At 38.6% G+C, this 19,348-nt stretch overlaps 1 protein-coding gene across 4 annotated transcripts in view; it reads right to left on the minus strand.

The window, feature by feature from the left end:
- DIS3L2 (DIS3 like 3'-5' exoribonuclease 2) overlaps window positions 1–19,348 on the minus strand; it is a 392,467-nt gene that overhangs the window by 255,271 nt on the left and 117,848 nt on the right. For all 4 annotated transcript variants that reach the window (XM_012434086.2, XM_012434085.3, XM_012434084.3 and 1 more), the window contains exon 6: window positions 8,958–9,192. In XM_012434086.2, coding sequence (XP_012289509.2) covers window positions 8,958–9,192 — 235 coding nt within the window. The remainder of the gene's footprint in view (window positions 1–8,957; window positions 9,193–19,348) is intronic.

Consider the following 19,348-nt stretch of genomic DNA (forward strand, 5'->3'; position numbering starts at 1 on the left):
TAACAGCTTCAGCTTTCTTCCTTTTGTTTTTTGTTTGTTTGTTTGTTTGTCTGTTTTGTGAGATGGAGTCTTGCTCTGCCACACAGGCTGGAGTGCAGTGGCATAATCTTGGCTCCCTGCAGCCTCTGCCTCCTGGGTTCAAGCAACCCTCCCAACTCTGCCTCTTCAGTAGCTGGGATTATAGGTGTGCACCACCATGCCTGGCTAATTTTTGTATTTTTAGTAGAGACAGGGTTTTGCCAGGGTTTTGCCATGTTGGCCAGGCTGGTCTCAAACTCCTGGCCTCAAGTGATCTACCTGCCTTGGTCTCCCAAAGTGCTGGGATTACAGGCATGAGCCACCACGCCTGGCCAACAGCTGGAGATTTCAACACCCCACTTTCAGCATTTGACAGATCTCCTGGACAGAAAAACAACAAAGAAACATCTGACTTAATTTGCACTATAGATCAAAATAGCCCTAATAAATATTTACAGAATATTTCATCCAATGGCTGCAGAATACACATTCTTTTCCTTAGCATATGGATCATTCTCAAAGACAGACCATATGTTAGGTCACAAAACAAGCCTTAAAGCACTCAAAAAAAAAACCTGAAATAATATTCCAAGTATCTTCTCTGACCACAATGGAACAAAACTAGACATCAATAACAAGAGGAATTTTGGAAACTATTCAAATACATGAAAATTTTAAAACATGCTGATCCAGGTTCTAGTGTTAAGAAAAAGAAAACAAAAAATGCTGAATGACCAGTGGGTTAATAAAAAAATTTAAAATGTGTTGAAACAAATGATAATGGAAACACAGCATATCAAAACCTATGGGATACAACAAAAGCTGTGCTTACATCAAAAAAAGAAAAAGAAAAAAGAAAAACTTCAAAAAAACCACCTAACAATGTATCTTAAAGGACTAGAAAAGTAATAACAAACCAAACCCAAAATTAGTAGAAGAAATAATAAAGGTCAGAGCAGAAATAAATGAAATTGAAAGGAAGAAAACAATCCAAAAGATCAATGAAACAAAAAGATGGTTTTCTGAAAAGTTAAACAAAATTGACAAATCTTTAGCCAGGCAAAGAAAAGAGAAGACCCAAGTAAATAAAATCAGAGATGAAAAAAGAGACACTATAACTGATACTGCAGAAATGCAAAAGATCATTAATGGACTCTATGAGAAACTATATACCAAAAAATTAGAAAATGTAGAAGAAATTGACAGAAACATACAACCTACCAAGATTGAACCATGAAGAAATCCAAAACCTGAACAGACCAATAACAAGTATAACAGATCAATAACAAGATTGAAGCTGTAATAAAAAGTCTTCCTACAAAGAAAACTCAGGACCCGATGGCTTCACTGTTGAATTCTACCAAACATTTAAAGAAAAATCAATACCAATCCTACTCAAACTATTCTGAAAAACAGAGGATGAGGAAGGAATACTTCCAAACTCATTATACAGGGCCAATATTACCCTGACACAAAAATCAGACAAAGACATATATTAAAAAAAAAAAAATAACCTACAGGCCAATATCACTGATGAATATTAATGCAAAAATCCTCAACAAAATACTAGCAAATAAAATTCAACGACACATTGAAAGGATCATTCATCATAAGCAAGTGAGATTTATCCCAGGGATGCAAACATGGTTCAACATATGCAAATCAATCAATGTGATACATCATATCAACAGAATGAAGGATGAAAATTTTAATTTAATTTTCATATGATCATTTCAATTGATGCTGAAAAAGCACCTGATAAAACTCAAGATCCATTCATGATAAAAACCCTCCAGGCCAGGTGCAGGGGCTCACCCCTGTAATCCCAGCACTCTGGGAGGCCGAGGTGGGTGGATGACGAGGTCAAGAGATCGAGACCATCCTGGCCAACATGGTGAAACATCGTCTCTATTAAAAATACAAAAAAATTAGCCGGGCATTGGTGGCACGTGCCTGTAGTCCCAGCTACTCGGGAGGCTGAGGTGGAAGAATTGCTTGAACCTAAAAGGCAGAGGTTGCAGTGAGCCAAGACTGCATCACTGCACTCCAGCCTGGTGACAGAGCAAGACTCCATCTCAAAAAAAAAAAAAAAAAAAAAACTGGGTACAGAAGGAACATATCTCAGCATAATAAAAGCCATATATGACGGACCCACAGCTAATATCATACTGAACGGGGAAAAACTAAAGCCTTTCTTCTAAGGTCTGGAACACAACCAGGATACCCACTGTCACTACTGTTATTCAACAGAGTACTGGAAGTCCTAGCTAGAGCAACCAGACAAGAGAAAAGAAATAAAGGGCACCCAAACTGGAAAGGAAGAAGTAAAATTATCCTGGCTTGCAGATGATATGATCTTATATTTGGAAAACCCTAAAGACTTCACCAAAAAACTATCAGAACTGAAAATTCAGTAAACTTTATAAAATCAACACACAAAAATCAGTAGCATTTCCTTATGTTAACAGCAAACAATCTGAAAAAGAAAGTAATCTCATTTATAATAGCTACAAATAAAATTAAATACCTCAAAATTAAACAAAGAAATGAAAGATCTCTACAATGAAAACTATAAAACATTGATGAATGACATTAAAGAGGACACAAAAATGTTTAAAGATATTTCAAGTTAATGGATGGGAAGAATCAATATTGTTAAAATGTCCATACCAAAGCAATCTACAGATTCAGTTCAGTCCCTAACAAATACCAATGACATTCTTCATAGAAAAAAAAAAAAAAAAGAAATCCTAACATTTATAAAAAAATCACAAAGATCCAAAATAGTCAAAGCTGTCCCAAGCAAAAGGAACAAAACTGGAGGAATCACATTACTAGACTTCAAATTACACTACAGAGCTATAGTAACCAAAATGGCATGGTACTGGCATAAAAAAAAGATACATAGACCAGTGGAACAGAGTAGAGAACCCAGAAGTAAATCTATACATCCACAGTGAACTCATTTTCAACAAAGGTGCCAATAACATACACTAGGGAAAGGACAGTCTCTTCAATAAATGGTGCTGAAAAAACTGGATATCCATATGCAGAAGAATGAAACTAGACTCCTATCTTTTCTCACATAAAAAAATCAAATCAAAATGTATTAAAGACTTTAAGACCTCAAACTATTAAACTACAAAAAGAAAATATTGGAGAAACTCTCCATGTCACTGGACTGGGCAAAGACTTCTTGAGCAAAGAAGACAGACAAATGGCAGACAGGTTTATGGAAAAGTGCTCAGCATCAGTGATCATCAGAGAAATGCAAGTCAAAACTACAATCAGATATCATCTCACCCCAGTTCAAATGGCTTTATCTAAAAGATAGGCAATAACAAATGTTGGTGAGGATGTGGAGAAAATGGAACCCTCATACACTGTTGGTGAGAATGTAAATTAGTAAAGTCAGTATGGAGAACAGTTTGGAAGTTCCTCAAACTAGAAATAAAATTGGATATATACATAGCAATCCCATTCCTACATATATATCCAAAAGAAAGGAAAACAGTATATTGAAGGAGTATCTGCAATCCCATGTTTATCACAGCACTATTCATAATAGCCAAGATTTGGAAACAACCTACATGTCCATCGACAGACAAATGGATAAAGAAAATGTGGCAGATATACATAATGGAGTACTATTCAGCCATAAAAAAAAAAAAGAATGTGATCCTGTCATTTGCAACAACATGGATGGAACTGGAGGTCATTATGTTAATTGAAGTAGTCAGGCACAGAAAGACAAACTTCATATGTTCTCACTTATCTGTGAGAGCTAAAAACTGAAACAATTTGCAAATCAAAGCCACATTGAGATACCATCTCACGCCAGTTAGAATGGCAATCATTAAAAAATCTGGAGAAAACAGATGCTGGAGAGGATATGGAAAAGTGGGGTCACGTTTACACTGTTGGTGGGAGTGTAAATTAGTTCAACCATTGTGGAAGACGGTGTGGCGATTCCTCAAGGATCTAGAAATAGAAATTCCATTTGACCCAGCAATCCCATTACTGGGTATATACCCAAAGGACTATAAATTGTTCCATTGTAAAGACACATGCACACGTATGTTCATCATGGCACTGACCTGGAACCAACCCAAATGCCCATCAGTGATAGACTGGACAAAGAAAATGTGGTACATATACATCATGGAATACTATGCAGAGTGATGAGTCTGTGTCCTTTGTAGGGACATGGATGAACCTGGAAACCATAGTTCTCAGCAAACTGACATAAGAACAGAAAATCAAACACTGCATGTTCTCACTCATAGGCAGGTGTTGAACAACGAGAACACTTTGACAAAAAGAGGGGAGCATCACACACTGGGATCTCAATAGCTATGGGAGGGATAGCGGGAGGGAGGGTGGGGGAGGGATAGCGTGGGGAGAAATGTCAGGTATAGGTGATGGGGGGATAGTAGCAACAAACCACCTTGCAATGAATGTACCTATGCAACAATCTTGCATGACCTGCACATGTACCCCAGAATCTAAAGTACAATAAATAAATTTAAAAAAAAGAAACTGAAACAATTGAACTATGGAAATAGATAGTAGAAGGATGATTATCAGAGGGTGGGAAGGGTAGTAAGTGGGGAGAAGTGGCAATGGTTAGTGAACGCAAAAAAAATAGTTAAAAGAATGAATAAGACCTACTAATTCCTAGCACAACAGTGTGACTATAGTAATTTTAAAAATTTAATTGTACATTTAAAAATAACTAAAAGAGCATAATCAGATTGTATGAAATACAAAGGATAAATGCTTGAGGTGAGGGAAAACCCATTTACCCTGATGAGATTATTATACGTTGCATGACCTTATCAAAACATCTCATGTTCCCCATAAATATATACACCTACTATGTACCCACAATTAAATATTTAAAAATTAAAAAAAAAATTCCCACTGTATCTTTCTGTTTAACATAGGTCTGGACAAGGCGTCACTCTGTTTTTTTAAATCAGATTTTTAAGGCTTGGCACAAAACACCACGCCAAAATTGTGGTTGATGAGAAATTGCTATATATTTAATTTTAAATATAATTTCTGAAGCAAATATGGTCTTCTAGTTATATTAATCATCATTATACACAGTGAAGAGCTATATATACAAGGAAAAGAAGAAATGTATGCTGAGAAAAAAGAAGGGTTGTCAAACCTGAGAAAGGGTTCCTGGAGTTTCAGTAACCCCAAAGTGTCATGGGAATAATCATATGCTTCTGTTTTTCTCAGCAGAAGGGGAGTACAGTTACTTTTTATTCAAGGAAACAGTATTTAAACCTCAGCACTGAAAGGGCCTGTCTTGGAAGGAGATCAATCTTAAGTGGGAAAAATGGGGTCTTCATGGCTCCCAAAGGTGACTTGAGCAGGCCCCAGATGTAACAGACAACTCTCAGAGGGAATTAAGGACTCCATGTAGATTCTCCTCTTCAGAAACAGCTGAAGTTGACCAGGAGATAGAAGTAAAAGAGTCATTACATCTACACTTTAAACCCATGCTCACTTATCAGGGTACAGGCAGAGGCTTGTCTCTAGACCAGAAAACTAAAAAACATCTCTGGAAGACCCTCCTGGGATACAAAGCAGGAAATGTACATCACAGCCTGATTATGTCACCATCACCAAGATTCAGAGGCCAAAACTGTTCTTAAAATTCCTGGTGATGAAACAGAACTATTGTATCATTTAACCATGATTATTTCTACCCTTTGGAGTTTGCTATCCATGCCAACTGTTATCCAAACTTTTTTGATTTTTTTTGAGACTGGGTCTCACTATGTTGCCCCAGCCAGTCTCAACCTTCTAGGCTCAAGTGAGTCCCCTGAGTAGCTAAAATTACAGGTGCACCCAGCCAAACATTTTAAAGCCATTTATGCATTTGATACCAAGAAAATTTTAATTGGTTGTCCCTAACCTCCACACAATGCGAAGTTTCTATGCTAACAACAAAGCTTCTGCTTGTAAAGTGGTAAAAGTTCAATCTCAAGGGGCTGTGGGAACTGGACCTCTAAAAGGGGTCCATCTTTGGCTCACTCTCTCTCAGGGGCTGAAGATAATACAGACCTGTGCCATCATCCTCAAAAAAACTACCATATGAGTGTCTAAGATGCCCAGAGATGTTTCTCTTAATGCAATGATAGGCACTTGCTACACACAATGGAAGCAATTGCTCTCTTACCAGAGAAACTGGTAGTTATCACAAAGATATAACTATTTCCTTGGCAAATAGGTATATGCTATAAATACATATGCAATACTAAAGCAAAAACAAAAAAACACTTTTGAACACAAGCATGAACTAGGATTAATCATCCACTTGCAAGTACAACACAAAGCAAAGAACCTTTCTAGAAGTCTTAGGAAAAGTTCATGATATTCTTAAGGTTATGGTTTGTTGCAATAACAAATTTCAAAACCCTAAATAGTGCAAAAAGTACTAACATCCTAACAGTAACCAGATTTTTTTATTATCCCAAGTAAGAGAAGCTGGTTGAAATATCCTTAAAAATGCTGTGATTTCTAAAAGAGCAAATTGTAATTTTCCTAAATATCAAGAGGGCAAGAAATGAGAAACAGCCATGTGGTTTCACAAACTCTCTATTTAGAGGCTAGCAGGAAACAGAAATCTGTACCAAATACTGAGGGAAGGATTAAGGCTGTTCCCTCAGTCAGGGCTACTAACAAAGTAATATAAATAACAGTGGGCTAGGAAGGATGCAAAAAGAATAAGTAAAGAAACATGCATATGGTGGGCTTGTAATACACTCAATGATATTTATTTGTAAGAAAGAGGGAAGGGCTAGGCATGGTGGCTCACACCTGTAATCCCAGTGTTTTGGGAGGCCAAAGCAGGAGCATCACTTGAGGCCAGAAGTTCAAGACTAGCCCTGGCAACAGGATTTCAAGACTGGCCCTGGTCTCTACTAAAAAACAGTAACAACAACCAATTATCTTGGTGTAGTGGTGCACATCTGTAGTCCCAGCTACTCAGGAGGCTGAGGCAGGAAGACTGACTGAGCCCAGGAGGTCAAGGCTGCAGTGAGCTATGATCACACCACTACACTCCAGCCTGGGTGAAAAAGTGAGACCCTGTCTCAAAAGGGATGTAGAGGGAGAATTACAATAGAGGGTGAATCAAGATGAGGTATAGCATCAGAGTTTCCCAAAACTCTGGGTTGGATGCTAACAAAGTGAACTGTTAGCATCCAACCCAGGCATCAATTCTGCTGTCAATTCCATCCATCAGTATTTCCTTGTCCTTGTATTTGTATCAACCACTAATGAGAGATCAATGTGTCTTATCCCTTCACTTGGAGCCCAGAGGAAAAGAGGCTGCTGAGATCTGCCAAGCCTATCACCAGAGCTGGGTTTCCACTAAGTAGTTTTAAGCCAAATACTCAATATGCTTTAAAGTGTTCCTTTGCCTGTCTTTATTCTCTAAATATCTCTCTTCCTTGCTGATCTTGTTAATGAAGGATTTGGCTACTTAGAGTACTGGTTATTTGCCACTCTTCTCACTGAAAATACATGACTCATAGTACTGATGTGATTATGATAATACACAATATTATTTTATTATTTTACTTTATTTAAGTAAACTTTATTTATAAAATTTAAAGTAAAATTTATTATTTTACTTTAAGAAGAGGGTCACAGTATTCAACTATTTTTAAACAAAAGAAAGTAGAAAAATCGCAAGAATGAAATGTCAAGGAATAGCATCCAAAAGGAACTGGCTGAGCTCTGAACAGTGAAACCACTAGTTATCTAAGCATGTCCCAAAACAAAAGGAATTTGGGTACTCTGAAGTCAGTGATACCTGGCAGAGCCCAAAGCAGTACCTGACAGAGGAAGTAGTAGCTTCTTCAGTCAAGAAGAATTTCAAAGTTGGAAAGTCATTCTGAATGAGGAGTATTAACACCAAAAAGGACACATTCTGTCAAAAAATGCTTTCTTTCCCAGATCACTACCTCATCAGCAATGGAGAAAAGCAGAGTCATCCTTCTGCAGTCATTTCCTGAAAATGCCTTCTGCTTTCTTTACGCTGTAAGGACATATGCTCACCAGTTCCTAAACAAGTTGTCTGCTGAACATCTTCCTTTAGTAATCTGGTATTTCTCCTAGCCTTTTGTGGGAACTGTGCCAGAAACAGCTTCTTGATAACAAAGCTCATTATCTAGTCAGCCTGGCCAGGTCAGAGTTGGTTGGTTTCCATTAACAGTATACATAAAATTCAATTTTGCTAGAAAATATACTCCTTCTATATAGACTCTCTTTGAGATCTCATGTTGAAATATTCAAATTATACTTAATACTTTCCCTTAAGTCTCCTAGAATGTGGTCAGGTAGGGTCCATGGTCACAGCTCTCATGTGTTTACAATTGCTTTTTTCCTGCATCCAGAGGACCCATGGCTTAGGTTTCAATTAGAGAAAACAAGACTGGCTTTTTAAAAGGCTTAGAATCAAAATACTTTCTGAGGCTATCTGTTTATAAAATTCTGAGTGATCCATGCCCACCAGAAATGATAAAAACACTTTTAAAAGATATTTAAAGTAAAACAGAGTAAAATAAAGTGCTTTTTCTTAAGAATTTTACATACCAGTTTAATTCTGTTCACATCAGCCAGAGGACTGGGTCTATCACAAGCGATATCAACGTTAACCAGCAACACAGCTCAAGCCTATTAGGAATGTGGTAACTGCAACTACTGCCCACACAAACTGTTGGTAGCACTTTCATCCCCTCTTTCACAATCAGCAGCTAAATCTGTCAAAGATCCCCTTTTCTAAAAGCTGCCACAGGTCAAAAATTAGGACTATATCAATTGCATTGTGTTATTTACTCAGTAGCAGAGAGAGAATTCCAATATTTAATCAGCATACTTAAAAAAAAAAAGTCAGACGATAGTCTAGTACTCACCTTTTTCAGAAACACAAACTGAGAGTTTCTTAACACCATCAACCAGCACATTTTGTGTGATGCCATGTCCATCTTCTGAGTCGCTGCCATCAAACTGAGCCTCTATAATGACATCAGGACTGTCATTACAGCTTTTCAGGGACTGCTGCGGGAGATGGTGTCCACAGAGCTCCTCAGGGAGATCTGATTCATAGGTACCTTCTGTTTCTTTATCATTGCTCTCTGGTTTAACTACCTGAAGAAAATAGAAAAATTCTGCTAAATCACTGGGAAAAAAAAAAGAGCCAATTTTTCTTTTCTAAGGAAGAAACCGCATATTCAGAAGCTAATGGTATCATGTAGTTCAAAAAAGAATCTTTATTTTCCAAAAGCACAGACCACCTAATGCACATAATCAATCCAGCAAAGCCAGGAAGACACTCAGCTCTTCAGGATGCCCCAAATTAATGCCTTATCCACTTTTCATATTTCTGAGCTACATTTTCATCCCCTCTCCCCAAAGGCCCTGAACACCAGAAGCAGTATCATGTTGCTTCATAAAGGTTCACCATATAGGAACAATTAGTAAGTTAGTGAATGATAAAAAGAACTCAACAAAGTATGCCACAGTGTTCCCAAAGGAAACCACTTAAATGTGAACAAGAGTTTATAAAATGTTGTCATAAAAATATAAAGCTTTACTCAAGAGGCCGAAGTGGGAGGATTACTTGAGCCTAGTAGGCACAGGTTGCAGTGAGTTGAGATTGCACCTACTGCCTAGGCAACAAAGTGAGACCCTGTCTCCAAAAATAAATAAGCTTTAACTCCCCATTTTGTGACCTGAAATCAATATATAAAGCACATACACTGATGGACATTTACACTACAATACTAATGAAGCAAGTAGAGGAAAAAAAATCCAGCCCAGGTGCAGTGACTCACACCTGTAATCTCAGCACCATGGGAGGCCAAGGCAGGAGTTTAAGATCAGCCTGGGTAACATATTGAGACCTTGTCTCTACAAAAAATTTAAAAATCAACCAGGCACACAGGGGGCACCTGTAGTCCTAGCTACTTGGGAGGCTGAAGTGGGAAAAGCACTCGAGCCTAGGAGTTACAGTGAGCTATGATCATGCCACGGCACTCCAGCCTGGGTGATAAACAGATATTCTGTCTCTAAAAAATTTAAAAATAAAATAAAAAACCAATCCAGATACTAATCCATTTCATGAGTTTGTCACATACAGCACTCTGAGGTCTATGGGCACTATATGAAAACAACCAGGTGTTACTGAGTCACTGAAAAAAATTGTGACCCTACATGTAAATCTGCCCATCCAACAGTAGCAAAAAAGACAGCAGCAGATTTTGTAGGTTCTGGATGGTACTTGAATGCCACATCCTTTTTAAGAATCTATTTCTAGATGAGATATCTATATGCAATTTAAACATATAAAACTTAAATGATCACACATGTATATATAAATATAAAAAATGAATTTGATCACTACTTGTAAACATTCCTTTTATTCTTTCAAACAAATGTTGGAATGCCCACCTCGTGCCAGGCACAGTCATGAGTCCTACATCCTAGTGGGGAGACAAATGGTGAACAATTTACTCATTCAACAAGTCATTATGGAGTCCCTTTCATGGTGCCAGAAATTGTTTTAGGTGCCAAGGACAGAACACTGAACACAATCAAAAGTCGACTAGTGAGAAACACCATAAAATATACTGAAAAAATGAGAAAGCTGATTAAGTAAATGAGAGAATAATAGAGAGAATGTAGCTAGTTTATCAGTAGGGTGGTTAGGGAATATCGCTTAGAAGAAGCAGCATTTGAGCAGAGACCTGAATGAAGTGAGTGAGCTCTAGCAATTTCACCATATGTTAAATTTGATAGGTCTAATGTTCTAATTAAAAGTCACACAAAGATCACGCTTAGTGAAAGACCTTCACCTTATACAAGAAAGAAAGTTATTAAATCTTTCCTAAAACATTTTAATGCAGTAGGTTCAATTAATATAACCATCCCTAGACAATTAATATTATAATATCCACTCAGAAAACCAAAGTAAAATATTACAAAGATATTAACAATCAGAATAAACATAAGAATATATACTCAATTTGTAAAAATTGACTCCATAAAAACATAGTTAATAGAAAACCTTGTAAACAATGCTTTATTCTTTTGAGCAAAATTGTGCTCAAACTTTTTAGCAAAGTTTAAGGAATTTTTTTAAAAACTTGGTTCCCAATCCCCGAGTACATTTAATGAAAAAAAAATTTTTTTTTTTTTTGCTGTGTTTTGACTCTTGCCAGCTTCATACATTCATCTGTCCATACGTCTGTCCACGAGAAGTTAGAAACAGACACGTCTCCCTTACTGGCTAGGCCAGTAATCTCCAAAAAGATTCCCTCAGTCCCCTTCCTGCAAGAGCTCATGTGAGTGAAGCTACAGCTAGGGCACTGACACACTGGTTGAACATCTCTAATCTGAAAATCCAAATGGTCTAAAATCTGAAACTTTTTGAGCATCAGCATGACACTCAAAAGATAGGCTCAGTGGAGCATTTAGATTTCAGATTTTAGGATTTAGGATGCTCAACTGGTATAATGTAAATATTCCGAAACCTGGAAAACATCCAAAACCCAAAAACACTTCTGGTCCCAAAAAGGACATTATTTTGGATAAGATTTTCTTATTTTGGATAAGGAATACTCAGCCTGTACAATTAAAAATGAGCTCTCCTGTCTGCTCTTCTGCTTTACCACCTAAGTCATGTTTTCATAACTGATCCAAAGAAGAGCATTCAAAAATTAGAAAATATACTGACAAGTTATGGAAGAAAAATAATTTGATATCACTCAAATCAACAAATTCATTCAATTTCTTCAAATGTGCCTGGCACATTCAGAAATATTTAGGAACATCTGCCCCCGACCATCCTCAAAGAACTAATACAACCTTGGGTACTGTCAGAGCAGCCCAAGCACAGGCAGAAGGCGCAGGGGTACACCCTATGTCTAAAGCATGGTGGCTACAGTACAATCTCTGGTCTATTGGTTTTTCCCGTATCATTCCCACACATACTTTATCTCAGAGAGAGGAGTTCTAGTGGTAAAAGAAAATTGACATGCTGCAGTTGGACTAGTAGGTAAAAGGTAGTGTCCTAGAAAGACATTATGGGCCAGACACAGTGGCTCATGCCTGTAATCCCAGCACTTTGGTAGGCCAAGTTGGGAGATCACTTGAAGTCAGGAGTTCAAGACCAGCCTGGTCAACATGATGAAACCCTGTCTCTATTAAAAATTCGAAAATTAGCTGGGTGTGGTGGCAGACGCCTGTAATCCTAGCTACTTAGGAGGCTGAGGCAAGAGAATCACTTGAGCCTAGGGGGCAGAGGTTGCAGTGAGCTGAGATCACAGCCACTGCATTCCAGCCTGGGTAGTAGAGCAAGACTAAAAAAGAAAAGAAAAAAAGGAAGACATTATGCAAAGAACTCAGGTCTTTAGTTTCTATTATATATTTATTTCCATCACTAATGGCTTCACAAAGGATTTGGTTCCCACCAACCACGGAGAAACTATCACAGGAATCAGAATTCTGACTTTGTTATACAATCTGCAGGCTGAACTTTCTCACAGTAAAAGGTCTTTCTCTGCATGTATGTATATGTAGGGAAGGAGTATAAACTGTAATAAGCATGATTATGCCTGCCTACTTAATAATTATTCTTTGGCTCATGATACAAAGTTTAAGAAGAGAATGGGAAGAGAAGGTGACACGGTTTGGCTGCGCCCCTACCCAAATCTCATCTTGAATTGTAGCTCCCACAATTCCCATGTCATAAGAGTAACTTGGTGTGAGGTAATTAAATTATGAGGCATGTCTTTCCCATGCTGTTCTTGCGATAGTGAACAAGTCTCACGTGATCTGATGGTTTTATAAAGGGGAGTTTCCCTGAACAAGTTCTCTTCTCTTGTAAGCTACCATGTGAAACATGCCTTTCACCTTCGGCCATGACTTGAAGACCTCCCCAGCCACGTGGAACTGTGAGTCCATTAAACTTCTTTATTTTGTAACTTGCCCAGTCTTGGGTAGGGCTTTATCAACAGCATGAAAATGGACTAACACAGAAGATCAGTGGAAAGCAATAACCAGAGTACAGCAAGCTTAACTGTAGAGCATATTCAAAAACTAACCTAGATCTGACTTTGTGATAATCTTTATGGTTTAAATTACTATATTAAAGAATTAGTGTTTTAGGTGCTAAATTCACTTTTGACTTACTAAACCAAAAAAAAAAAAAAATGCTATAATGCAGCAGTCCCCAACCTTTTCAGCACCAGGAACTGGCTTTGTGGAAGACAATTTTTCCACAGACCAGAGGTGCGGGGGGTGCTTTGGGATGAAACTGCTCCATCTCAGATCATCAAGCATCTCACAATAGAGGTCATGCTCCTATGAGAATCTAATGCCCCTGCTGATCTGACCCAAGGCAGAGCTCAAGCAGGAATGCTCGCTTGGCCACTGCTCACTGCCTGCTGTGTGGCCCAGTTTCTAACAGACCAGTACCAGTCCATGAAGTTCATGACCCAAGCAAGAGTTGGAGACCCCTGAGGTAACAGGACTTAATAAATTAAGTCATTCAAAACTGTGCAATTAAAATATAAATTAATATGTTACCTTTTTTTTTTTTTGAGACAGTCTTGCTCTGTCACCAGGCTGGAGTGCAGTGGTGCAATCTCAGCTCACTGTAACCTCCACCTCCTGGGTTCAAGCGATTCTTCCGCTTCAGCCTCCCAACTAGCTAGGACCACAGGAGCGTGCCACCATGCCCGGCTAATTTTTTTGTATTTTTAGTAGAGACGGGGTTTCACCATGTTGGCCAGGATGGTCTCGATCTCTTGACCTCGTGATCCACCCGCCTTGGCCTCCCAAAGTGCTGGGATTACAGGCATGAGCCACCACGCCTGGCCAATATGTTACTTCTTTAAAGCATTTTATTATGTGTTATTATCCTAAGACACATAAGAAAAGAACAAAAGGTATGGGGGAAAAAGATCATCATGAGATCACAGGACTCAAAACCTATGTACTCTCTGACCATTCCATATTGCATACTGGTTAAAAGTAAGGGTATGGGACACCTTAAAGAAATGGCTAATTCAAATCTGGAGCAGGAAATGGACAAGACAATCCCGGAACCTCTTGTCATACTGGGAAAACAAGACAGCTATCAATGGCTACTAGGGTCTTGTCTAAAGGACACAGGAAGTATCATAAAGGGGCTCCCTCTGGTCAACTACAGAGAATTCTACGCATTTATTCTACCTGGTCTGTACAAACTGTCCCTCAAGGTAACCAAGTAATTGATGAGGTAAAGTTTTTCTTTATAGAAGAGTTTCACCTAATTAAATTAGGAAAGGGAAAAATAAAAGGCTTTCTATATCACCATTTTGCCATCCCTACTGAAACAATGGATTCAGGTAATGATCATCAATGATTGCTAAAACCAGTAAGTCATAAGTTGATGAAGAGGAAGTTTTATAATGGATGAACATTTTATAATGGATAGACCAGAGAGGCAATAATAATGGATGGATGTTTTATAATGGGTGGACCAGAGTTTTATAATGAATGGATGAGAGAGGCAATACCTGAACCCACTGATCAATATGCATATTATAAAAAGAGACACAACCAAAGTGCTTCCTGATTCACTATACAGGAAGTAAACATCATCACCTATGAAGCATTTTTTCACCAAAATTAAACCTGATCCGATACAGAAAATGGAACAGAAAACACTACATGCACACTTAATCATATTCAGCATGTGAGAAATTCTACAGGACAAATAACCCAGTTTTGCCAATAAATAAATTGCAAGAAAAAAGGGTAAGCCTATAGATTAAAATATTTGTTACACATCAACAAAAAACAATTTTGTAGGCTTTATTTGAATCCTGATTCTAACTTAACTGTTTTTTGGTTTTGTTTTGTTTTTTCGCGAAAGAGTTGTGCTCTATTACCTACACTGGAGTGCAATAGCACTTTCTCGGCTCACTGCAATCTCTGCCTCCCAGGTTCAAGAGATCCTCCCACTTCAGCCTCCCAAGTAGCTGGGACTACAAGTGTGCACTGCCATGCCTGGCTAATTTTTTTATTTTTTGTAGAGATGAGGTTTCATCAAGTTGCCCAGGCTGGTCTCGAACTCCTGAGCTCGAGCGATCCACCCACCTTTGTCTCCCAAAGTGCTGAAATTACAGGTGTGAGCCACCATGCCCAGGCCTGTATTTTTAAAAAAGAAAGGAAAGGGGAAAAAAAAGGAGGAGAGAGAAAATCAGAGGAATGTAAATATTGATTAGACAATGAACACTGTTGTGACTGTCTTTCAAAAATCTCTAACTTTTGGGGATACCTGAAGTATTTATGGATGAAATGATTGATCCATCCATACTCACTCCTTAGGTGATTTCATGCAATCTCTTGGCTTTAAATCTCTCTCTACAGGCTACTAACTCCCAAAGTTAAGTGCCTATCTTTCCTCTCATCTTCAGACTTATATCCAATTGTCTAGATGACATCTCAAACAAGAGAACCCTTGATCCCCACTAGAACCTGCTCCTCACCCAGCACAGCTCTCTCAACAGATGACATAATCTTTCATCCAATTCCTCCAGCCCTAAACCATGGCACTACCCTTGACTCTTTCCCTCTCATTCCCCACATTCGATCCATCAGAAGAGCCTAGTGGCCCTTCCTTTAAATATATCTTCTTGCCATTTCCACTGTTACTACACAAACCCAAACAACCTTTCTAATGGGTGGACCAGAGTTTTATAATGAATGGATGAGAGAGGCAATACCTGAACCCACTGATCAATATGCATTATGCTGAATTACTGCAACAACTGATCTCTTGATTTCCATTTTGGACCAATAAAGTTAGAGCAATCCTTTTTTTTTTTTTTGAGACAGAGTCTCACTCTGTCACCCAGGCTAGAGTGCAGTGGCGTGATCTCGGCTCACTGCAACTTCCGCCTCCTGGGTTCAAGCGATTCTCCTGCCTCAGCCTTCTGAGAGCAATCCTTTTAAAATGCAAATCAGATCATGTCATTCTCCCACAACCACTTCCCAACCTCCTTCCAATGCTGTGCCACAAGGCCCTATCAAGACTATTCATATCTATTTTTCTATCCTCACGTTCTACAATTTCTTCTTTTGCAAATGACGCTCCAAAACTAGAGACCTTCTTGCTCTTCCTACAATACTACAACCTTCCATCTTAGGGCTTTTTCACTTGCTATCCTTCTATCTGGAAAGCTCTCTAGAATACAGGTTTCATGAACATAGAGCTATCTATTCTATGCACTGCTGTATTCTGAGTTGAGAACAGCATTTAGTAGCCACTCAAATATGCTAACAGAATCAACAAATATGACAATTAATTAGAAAATGACTTGTTCAGAGTCTATCTTTCCCAATAAATTCCATGAAGTGCCCACGACTAGGCCTGGCACACAGTAGTACTCAATTGTCTTTCAAATAAAGAGCCAGACATAGCACACTGTACCTAATATCTCCACATATCTAAAATCTATCCATCTCTCAAGAACTACTCCAAAAAGCATGAATTTTCTATAATCCAAAATCTACCACATAATCTTGCCAGTTCCTCTCTATCTCCCTGCCTGCCCAGGCAAGAATAATTTCTCTTTCTTTGAAGTCCCAAAGCAATTTATCTATACCTCTTCTTTAGCACTTCTCAATTTCTTTACTATGTTACTGTTATCTAAGCATATGATTTATCTCACCTGTTAAGACTATCTGCTCACCAATTACGTTTTACACATTTTTGTGTATTCTGCAGAAACTTGCATAATCAAACTACTCAATGTTTGATGAATAAATGGACAAATGGGTTCAAGAATAAAGAAATGAACATAAGAGATTATCAAGACGCAAGAGCTTTCAGAAAAGTTCTCAGGCACAAGTGTATGTGGGTTGGAAACTAGTAGCCCAATTTTCCTTGAATCTGTAAAGTAAGAGGTTTTCGTCCATGGGGTTGTCTTTGAAAGAGTTAAGGAGTCTAAATCAGTGGTTTTCAACTTTGAAAGTAGCAGATCCCTCTGAGAATCAGATGAAAGCTGTAAATCCTTCCTCCACAGGGAAAAAAAAAAAGGCTTATCTACAAATAGATAGAAAATACTCTAGGCCGGGTGCAGTGGCTCACACCTATAATTCAAGCACTTTGGGAGGCCGAGGTGGGCGGATCACCTGAGGTCAGGAGTTCAAGATCAGCCTGGCCAACATGGCAAAACCCCATCTCTACTAAAAATACAAAAATTACCCAGGTGTGGTGGTGTATGCCTGTAGTACCAGCTACTTGGGAGGCTGAGGCAGGAGAATTGCTTGAACCCGGGAGGCAGAGGTTGCAGTGAGCCGACATCGTGCCACTGCCCTCCAGCCTGAGTGACAGAGCAAGACTCCATCTCAAAAAAATAATAATAATAAAAATAAAATACTCTATAAGAAAGTACAGTAAAGGGCCTGGTGCTAAAGGATACCAGTTCAGGCTGGCCAATATTTTGTAGAACTCTGGGCTCAGAGTGAAAGAAGGGGTCCTAAGGATAGTGGATATATTACTGATATAGTTAATTGAGGACTTTTAAAATTCCTCTAGTTTCTCCATAGACCTGTGAGGGTGGGGCAGCTGACTGCACTTATTACCTGAGCGCATGCTGCAAATGGGATTATTTCTCCCATGGAGATTCAGTCTGGGCTCTAGAGGACAGGACAAAAACAGACTAGTGAAAGAATCAAATCACTGGATCATACAGAACTTTTTCACTCTCAGTTTTTCCATGAACAGGGTGGGATGGGCATCACATAAGCCTTGCTAATAAAAATAAGCAGTCAAAATATAGACAGATAACAACTTAGGAGTACTGATATGAAATAAATGGCATTTGCAGCCACTAAAAATGCTCTAGACATAGCACATTACAATACTTATTTTAATTTATTTTACCCTCCCCTCTACTCCCAAACACATACACAGAGAAACTTGTGTCAGATACACCCTGAAGTTAGTTTTACCAAGGACATACCTGTAATCTACCTACTGTTTTGTTTTGGAAGGTAAAACTGGACAAGAGGAGTGGTATGGCGATGTGCTGAAAGGAAAAGGTAAGCCTTTCTCCATCAGGCAGGATTCCTTATGCTCTGGAAGACAGAGAACAGCAACCTGGCCTCTACAGCAGGACCCATGGTGGGGCAGCGGGTAGGGGTGCGCCCAGAAAAACCATGAAGGGGGGAGCTGTGAGAGGCTCATCACTAAAAGGAACAGACCTAAGCCCAGAATCCTGAGTTCAGAGACACAAGAGAAGAAAAGACGCCCTTCTGGAAAAGTAGGCTGGGTGTAGTATGACGTCTGCACTTTAAGGGGAACACAAGCCCTGTGTTGTCAGAGGAATGGCAAAATGCCTTGTAGCATCCTCCTTCAAAGACAAGAACATTTGCTGGGTCAGAGACACTATGCAATAGTGTGAGTGGAAAATAGCTAAGGAAGATGTAATCTAAAAAGCCAGCAGAATTTTAGAAAACATGAGAAAATATGTTGGGAAATATGTTTTAAACATATACAAAAAACACTGCCACAAAAGAAAAATAATGATAAATTTCAACTCTATTAAAACTTCTTTTTATTCTAAGATATCATAAAAGAAATGTTAAAAGGCAAGTCACAGAAGTGCTCATACTCAGAATAAAGAAAGAACTACAGATCAATAAAAGACAAATAATCCAATAGAAAAATGGAAGAAAAGGTTTAAAATACTTCACAAAATAGAGATGCCAAGTAGCAATAAAAATGGAAAGGTGCTCTGCCTCATTAGTCAGAGAAATTAAAGCCACAGTGAGGTATCACTACGAACCCACAGATGGGCAAAATCCAAATATCTGAGAATACCAAACACTAGCAAGAACACATAGCAGTACATATCTAGTGTGAATGGAAACTGGTCCAGCCCTTTGCAGAAGAGATCAGGACTATGAGAGAAAGTAGAAAGCAGATCCACTGGACTCCTGAGCCCTGGCTTATTCCACTACATTGCCCTGTCTCCTTCAGGATTCTGACAGATGCACATAAAAAGGAGATATTTAAGCTCAGAAAGAACATATGCAAAAGCAAATAGATAAGAACATGCAAATTCTCCTTTAGGTGTGGCAAAAAAATCATGAAAACATACAACAAGAGTGAGAAAGGAAGATGAAGGAGCAGATGTCAAGGGCCCTAAATGCCAACTTAACGAATTGGGCCTTTACTGTCAAGTTAGTGAAGTGAGAAAGCAGAGTGGAGTGGTTCAGAGCACAAACTCTAGGGACAACACAACTG

This window comes from Aotus nancymaae, unplaced genomic scaffold, assembly GCF_030222135.1.
Source record: "Aotus nancymaae isolate 86718 unplaced genomic scaffold, 86718_ANA_hifiasm-v0.15.2.pri h1tg000008l, whole genome shotgun sequence".
In the NCBI taxonomy this organism is placed as follows: domain Eukaryota; kingdom Metazoa; phylum Chordata; class Mammalia; order Primates; family Aotidae; genus Aotus; species Aotus nancymaae.